The following is a 6,268-nucleotide window of genomic DNA, read 5'->3' as shown; positions in this document are numbered from 1 at the left end:
ATGCAAAAGGCGCCGCTGCGCGCAGAGGAGGAAGAGGTGCTGGGAGTGGAGGCGGCGACGCATGCAAAGGCGCCGCTGCGCGCAGAGGAGGAGGAGATGCTGGGAGTGGAGGCGGCGACGCGTGCAGCGGCTCCGCAGCGCGCAGAGGAGGAGGAGATGCTGGGAGTGGAGGCGGCGACGCATGCAAAGGCGCCGCTGCGCGCAGAGGAGGAAGAGGTGCTGGGAGTGGAGGCGGCGACGCGTGCAACGGCTCCGCAGCGCGCAGAGGAGGAGGAGATGCTGGGAGTGGAGGCGGCGACGCATGCAAAGGCGCCGCTGCGCGCAGAGGAGGAGGAGATGCTGGGAGTGGAGGCGGCGACGCGTGCAGCGGCGCCGCAGCGCGCAGAGCCGGCATCACCGCCGCCGGTGGGGGAGGAACTGGGGGCTGTGGGCTGCGTCGTGCCGGGGGCGTCAGTTCCTCCTGCGCGTGTTGCCAAGGCACCAAGGAGGAATGGAACCCCGACTGACGAGCCACCGCAGAGTACGTCGGCCAGCGAGAGGGACGGTGTGCGGCGGATGCGGTGGGAACGCGTCGCAAGTGGACCAGTGGCGAGGTTTTTCCTCCACATTGAGCCCCGCACCAAGAGTACCGCGGAGCGCCCCGCGTCGACGGCTTACCAGCCGCTCCGCGTGCTTGACCACGACGGCGCGCGGGAGTTTGCTGTTTCCCCAAACACCAGTCGCCGAGCCTCCCGTGGGTTCGTCGGGTTCACGCCCTGCAGCAGTGTTCTCTGCGTGCGCATCGTTCCAACGACGCCGGAGGCGGGGCTGTGGTTTTCCGTGATGTGCGAGGAGGCGTGCTGCACGCGCCTCGACATCTGGCACTGCCCGGAGACGGCGGACGCGGACGCCGGCGCCGCCTTTTCCCTCCGCGGCCTTAGCGACGGCGCGGTGCCGGTGCGCAGTTACAGCGTACACGTGGGGCGGCACGTGGCGGTGTCCATGGACTGGCTCCCCGTGCCGCTGGACCGGCGGGACAACAACACGCTCGGCCTCTGCACCTTCATCCGGGGACGCTACCTCGTCTCCACGGCGCTTCCGCGCGGTGCGGCGGCGCACGGCGGGGGCCGGCGCCCCGGCGGCGGCAGCTGCTGCCCCAACGTGGCCGCCGAGGTCTGCGGGGCGACGCTGCTGCGGCGCGAGATGGAGCTCGCGGAGGTGCGGTGGAGCTCCACCGGCGGCGCCGTCGCCGAGACGTTCCTCTTCGCTATCGGCCGCTGCACCTCGGTGGTGGTGCTGCAGCCCACCGGCGACACCCACTCCGGCCGCCTGACGCTGCAGGTGGTGCACCACATCGAGGCGAAGGGGGTGGCGGGGCTCCCGTCGTTCGTGCCGGCCCCGCCCGTCGCTGTCGGGGAGGCGCATGGCGGCCACACGACGCTGGTGGTTGCCCACGGCACGAGCGTGGCGTGCTACCGGGCCCCGGAGTTCAGCACCCGCCTCTTCGTCGCAGTGGACGACGTGGTCTGCGCGCTGCGCTGCCACGGGCGTCGCGTGACGGTGGGCCTCGCGAGCGGGGAGGTGCTGGACGTGAGCAGCGGGACGCCCGTCGCGACGCTGCCGTCCCCGCCGCTGCTCATCGACCGCGTCGCCGGCGACGACGCCTGGCTCCTCGCGGACGCCGCGGGCGAGTGCACCCGCCTGCGCCACCGCCCGCAGTCGGAGACCGCGGCGCCGGAGACGGAGACGGAGTGCGTCCTCGCCCTCTCGCGCGTGCGGCGCGCGGCGGAGCAGCCGGCGATGTTACTTCTCGGCCGCGCAGGGACGCGTGCGGCGTGCGGCGGAGCAGCCGGCGGCGTGGCCGGCTTCGTGCAGCACCCCCTGCGGCACCTCCTGGCCGCGCGCGGCCCGCTGCTCGCCTTTTTCCCCGACGGCGCCTGGGTGCTGGCGCCGCAGTGACGCCGGCGCGTTAAAACTGCCTGCAAAAACAACAACCCCCCAAAAAAAACATCATATACAAAATACAGGAAAAAAGAAGCCAACAAACGAAAAGGAAAAACATGCGGGTCCAGAAAGAGAGAGAGAGAGACAGAGAGGAGGTCGGTGGGAGCCGCAGAGGCGGCGGCGGGGGGGTTGAAAGGAGGCGAGTGCGGCGTTGAACGTGTGTGTGTGTGTGTGAGGGAGAGAGAAAGAAGGAGAGGGCGCGGTAAAGAAGGCGGGTGCGTGGGGCGGAAGGCCGGTTTTTATTATAAAAACAAAGAAGAAGAAACAACAACGACAAGAAGGGCCCCGCGTCGCTGCACTTCCCATTCCTCGCCCCGTCTCCGCCGCAATAATTCCCTCTGCCGCACCGCACACCGGCGTTTTGTTTTGTTTTCCTCCTCGCTTTTTTTTTTGTATTCGTCCTGCGTATTTTTATTTACTTTTGTTGGCGGGTTTCCGCCCGGGGCCCAGCGGGGTTGGCGGCGGCGCCGCCCTCCTGACGCACTGACTGACTGCCGTCTCTCTCGCTTCTTCCCCGCCCTTCTCGTTTGCCCCGCACACACGCACAGGGACCGAAGGAAAACACACGCAGAGAGAAAGAGAGAGCGATACCCGCGGGCAGTAGGGGCGTGTCTCTGTTTCGTTTTTTTTTTTTGCGCTTCTCACACGCACCTATTCGTTGCGGCGGCCGCCACCACGAGGTTTACGCCCTGCGTCCGACTGATGATGCCCCCCGCCCTTCCGTCGCGGCTGGAGAACTTTGTGCGGGCGGAGTTCGAGGACACCTGCCGCCGCCGCTTCTTCTTTGGGCTGGCCTTCGACCCCTACGGCGGGGCGGCGGGGCTCTACGACATGGGCCCGCCGCTCTGCGCGATGAAGGCGAACCTGCTCGCCCACTGGCGCCAGCACTTTGTGCTGGCGGAGAACATGTGCGAGGTGGACACCACGTGCCTGACGCCGGAGGAGGTGTTTAAGGCCTCCGGCCACGTCACGCGCTTCAACGACGTCATGGTGCGGGACACCGTCACGGGCGAGTGCATCCGCGCCGACAAGCTGCTCGAGGAGTACTGCGAGGCGCAGCTGCGGGAGGCGCCGGCGGGCGCACGCGCCGACGCCGACGCCGAGCAGCGGCGGCAGGAGCTGCTGACGCTCCGCAACGCGGCGGCGGGCATGACCCCGGCGGAGATCCAGGCGGCGGTGGCGCGGCACGGGGTCGCCTCGCCGAAGGGCCACCCCCTCAGCGAGCCGTTTCCCTTCAACCTCATGTTCGCCACGAGCATCGGGCCGGAGGGGGACCGGGTGGGCTTCCTGCGCCCGGAGCTCGCCCAGGGCATCATCCTCAACTTCAAGCGCCTACTTGACTCCGGCAACGCGCAGCGCGTGCCCTTCGCGGCGGCCTGCATCGGCGCCGCCTTCCGCAACGAGATCGCCCCCCGCGCCGCCCTCCTGCGGGTCCGCGAGTTCACCCTGGCGGAGATCGAGCACTTCGTCAACCCCGACGACAAGCGCCACGAGCGGTTCGCCGCCGTCAGGGACACCGAGTTCTGGGCGTGGTCGCGGGAACTGCAGGCGGCCAACGCGGAGCCGGTCCGCATGACCGTCGGCGACGCCGTGGCAGGCGGGGTCATCGACAACGAGACGCTCGGCTACTTCATCGCCCGCACCGCCCACTTCCTCGCGGCTGTCGGGGTGCGCCTCGTCCGCTTCCGCCAGCACCAGCGCAACGAAATGGCGCACTACGCCCAGGACTGCTGGGACGCCGAGCTGCTCACCTCCTACGGCTGGGTGGAGTGCGTGGGCATCGCCGACCGCTCCGCCTACGACCTCACGCAGCACAGCGCGGCGAGCAAGAAGGACCTGTTCGCCCGCGAGGAGTTCGCCGAGCCGCGCAGCGAGCGCCAGCTGCAGCGGAGGCTGCAAAAGGGCGCCATCGGCAAGGCCTTCGGCAGGAACGCCGGGGAGGTGATGGCGTACCTGACGGCCGCGCCAGAGGCGGACTGCGTCGAGCTCGGCGAGCGACTGGCGGCCGCGGGCGGCGCGGAGATCACGACGGCGTCCGGCTTCACCGCGACGCTGCGGCCGGAGATGGTGCAGTTCGAGCACAAGACGGTGAAGGTGACGGGGCGGAACTACATCCCCAGCGTGATTGAGCCCTCCTTCGGCGTCGGCCGCATCCTCTACGCGCTGCTCGAGCAGAGCTACTGGGTGCGCCGCGACGAGAGCGCCAAGAACGAGAAGCGCGCCGTCTTCAGCCTGCCGCCGGTGATCGCGCCGCAGAAGGTGGCGGTGCTCCCGCTGCTCGTGAAGCCGGAGCTGACGACGGCGGTGGAGGCGATCCGCGCGGAGATGGTGCTGCGCGGCCTCTCCACCCGCACCGACGACAGCGGGGCCTCGATCGGGAAGAAGTACGCCCGCGTGGACGAGCTCGGCATCCCCTTCTGCGTGACCTGCGACTTCGAGGCGGACGGCTGCGTCACGCTGCGGGAGCGCGACAGCGCCCGGCAGGTGCGCGTCCCGCGCGCGGAGGTCGCCGACGTCGTCGCGGCGCTGAGCCGCCCGCTGCAGCCGCGCGAGTGGCGCAGCGTCGAGGCGGAGTTCCCCGCCCAGGCAGCCGCCGCAGCCGCCGCGTAGTCGCTGGCAGGCAGGCCGGCGGCGTGGGCGTGGGCGTGGGCGGGTGGCTCCGCCACTGACGGACGAGCAAACAAACGGAAAACAAACAAACGAACGGAAGCACGGCGGACACGGGCACGCCTTAATCAAGAGACACGAAGGAACAAATAAACATAACGAAGGACGTGTGTATATATATATATATATGTGTGTGTGTGTGCCTGAAGAGAGAGAGAAAGGGAGAGTGGCGTGGGCGGCAGAGAGCGGTGGTGGTGGTGGTGGCGCACACCACACCCCGCCGTGCGTGCGTGTGCGACTCGCTCCTTCTCGCTGCCTGCCGTCCACGCACGCCCCCTGTGTTTTTTTCCTTCTTTTTTTCCTTCGTGCGCTCCCTCCGACTGCTGGCGTGCCTCTCCCTCCCTCTCTCCCTTCCCCTCTCTCTGTGCGGGGTGGTGGGCCCGGAAGAAGAAGAAGAAGAAGAAAAGGAAACCCGCAGGGGGGCGGCAGTAGCGCGTAGGGAAGCCAAACCCGCGAAGCGAACGGTGAAGCGGCGACAACCGCAAGGCGCAAGGAAAAAGAAGCAAAGAGAAAAGGAACGATAATAATAATAATAAAAGACAGGAAGAGAAAAAGAAAAAGAAAAGGAAGAGAAGAGGCAGCAGCAGCAGCAGAAAAGCGGCCAGCGAAAGGGAATGTTTCGCCGTCTCTTTGGTAGAGGGGAGGCGCAGGAGCGGCCGCGCGAGGGCAAGCCGGCGGGCGCCCCCGGCTCCGTCTCCCAGACGCTGGAGAAGCTCGACTCCGCCTTCGAGCTGCTGGAGAAGCGGGAGGGGGTGCTGGAGAAGAAGATGGAGGCGGAGCTGGCCAGGGCAAAGCAGTACTACGCAAAGAAGAACACGCAGGCGGCGATGCAGTGCATGAAACGCAAAAAGGCGTTCGAGGAGCAGCTGACGAACATCGCCGCGCAGAAGCAGAACCTGGAGACGCTCAAGTTCACGCTGCAGAACCAGAACATGAACAACGAGCTGCTGGATGTGCAGCAGCGCGTGAAGCAGGAGCTGCGGGAGCGCAACAAGAAGATGGACGCCGACCGCGTAGAGGACAACATGGAGGAGCTGCAGGAGGAGATGGAGAAGGCCAACGCCGTCGCCGAGGCGCTGCGGCAGCCGCTCGACAACCAGCCGCTCGACGAGGAGGAGCTCATGAAGGAGTTCATGGCGGAGCTGCACACCTCCGCCGCCCTGGAGGGGGCCGAGGCGGCGCCGGAGAAGAAGGAGTCCTCGCCCGCGCTGCCCGCGATGCCGAGCGTGCCCGCCAGCAAGCTGCCCAGCGCCAAGACGCGGCAGGAGGAGGAGGAGGAGGAGGCGCTGCGGGCCCTCGAGGCGGAGCTGCAGTCGTAGTGCGGCGGCGCCCGGGTTTCCTCCTCCTCCTGCCCGTTCCGTTGACTCCTTTGCGTTGCCTGCGCGTGTGCGTCGGGGTTTCCCCCACCAAAAAAAAAAAGAAAGCAAAGGCAAACAACAACAACAACAACAAAGCGTTCAACACGGATGAAAAGGAAGAGACTGGGAGGAGAGAGACGGAGGCCGGGGGGCGGCGGCCGGGACACCGCAGAAGAAACGGGGAGCGTGCGGCGCCGCCGGTGTGTGGACGACGCCGGGGCACGGCGTGTGTGACGCGTCGCCGTCCCGCCTTTTAAAAA

At 67.5% G+C, this 6,268-nt stretch overlaps 3 protein-coding genes across 3 annotated transcripts in view, besides 8 other annotated features; all 3 read left to right on the top strand.

Moving 5' to 3' along the window:
- Tco025E_06040 (uncharacterized protein) overlaps positions 1-1,938 on the top strand; it is a gene marked incomplete at both ends in the record, with an annotated part of 2,889 nt that extends 951 nt beyond the window's left edge. Inside the window, one exon of the mRNA XM_029372929.1 lies at positions 1-1,938. This exon is cut by the window's left edge and continues 951 nt beyond it. Coding sequence (XP_029226961.1) covers positions 1-1,938 — 1,938 coding nt within the window.
- Positions 1,939-2,049: 111 nt separating this feature from the next.
- Positions 2,050-2,078: a microsatellite.
- Positions 2,079-2,140: 62 nt separating this feature from the next.
- Positions 2,141-2,157: a microsatellite.
- A 528-nt stretch (positions 2,158-2,685) lies between these two features.
- Tco025E_06039 (putative glycyl tRNA synthetase) lies at positions 2,686-4,593 on the top strand (the record flags this gene model as incomplete). Its single annotated transcript, XM_029372928.1, has 1 exon — positions 2,686-4,593. One exon carries the CDS (start codon positions 2,686-2,688, stop codon positions 4,591-4,593), a length of 1,908 nt encoding a protein of 635 aa, XP_029226960.1.
- A 67-nt stretch (positions 4,594-4,660) lies between these two features.
- Positions 4,661-4,688: a microsatellite.
- A 149-nt stretch (positions 4,689-4,837) lies between these two features.
- Positions 4,838-4,854: a microsatellite.
- Positions 4,855-4,982: 128 nt separating this feature from the next.
- Positions 4,983-5,014: a sequence feature (GA-rich).
- A 19-nt stretch (positions 5,015-5,033) lies between these two features.
- Positions 5,034-5,060: a microsatellite.
- An 83-nt stretch (positions 5,061-5,143) lies between these two features.
- Positions 5,144-5,248: a microsatellite.
- A 16-nt stretch (positions 5,249-5,264) lies between these two features.
- On the top strand, positions 5,265-5,969 carry Tco025E_06038 (charged multivesicular body protein 4; the record flags this gene model as incomplete). The annotated part of the gene is made up of 1 exon (XM_029372927.1): positions 5,265-5,969. The coding sequence occupies one exon, from the start codon at positions 5,265-5,267 to the stop codon at positions 5,967-5,969; it is 705 nt and encodes a 234-aa protein (XP_029226959.1).
- Positions 5,970-6,082: 113 nt separating this feature from the next.
- Positions 6,083-6,102: a microsatellite.
- Positions 6,103-6,268: the final 166 nt, after the last annotated feature.

Source organism: Trypanosoma conorhini (genome assembly GCF_003719485.1).
Source record: "Trypanosoma conorhini strain 025E chromosome Unknown Tco_14.4_contig_00385, whole genome shotgun sequence".
Taxonomy (NCBI): Eukaryota; Euglenozoa; class Kinetoplastea; order Trypanosomatida; family Trypanosomatidae; genus Trypanosoma; species Trypanosoma conorhini.
This window is presented reverse-complemented; position numbering and strand designations above follow the sequence as displayed.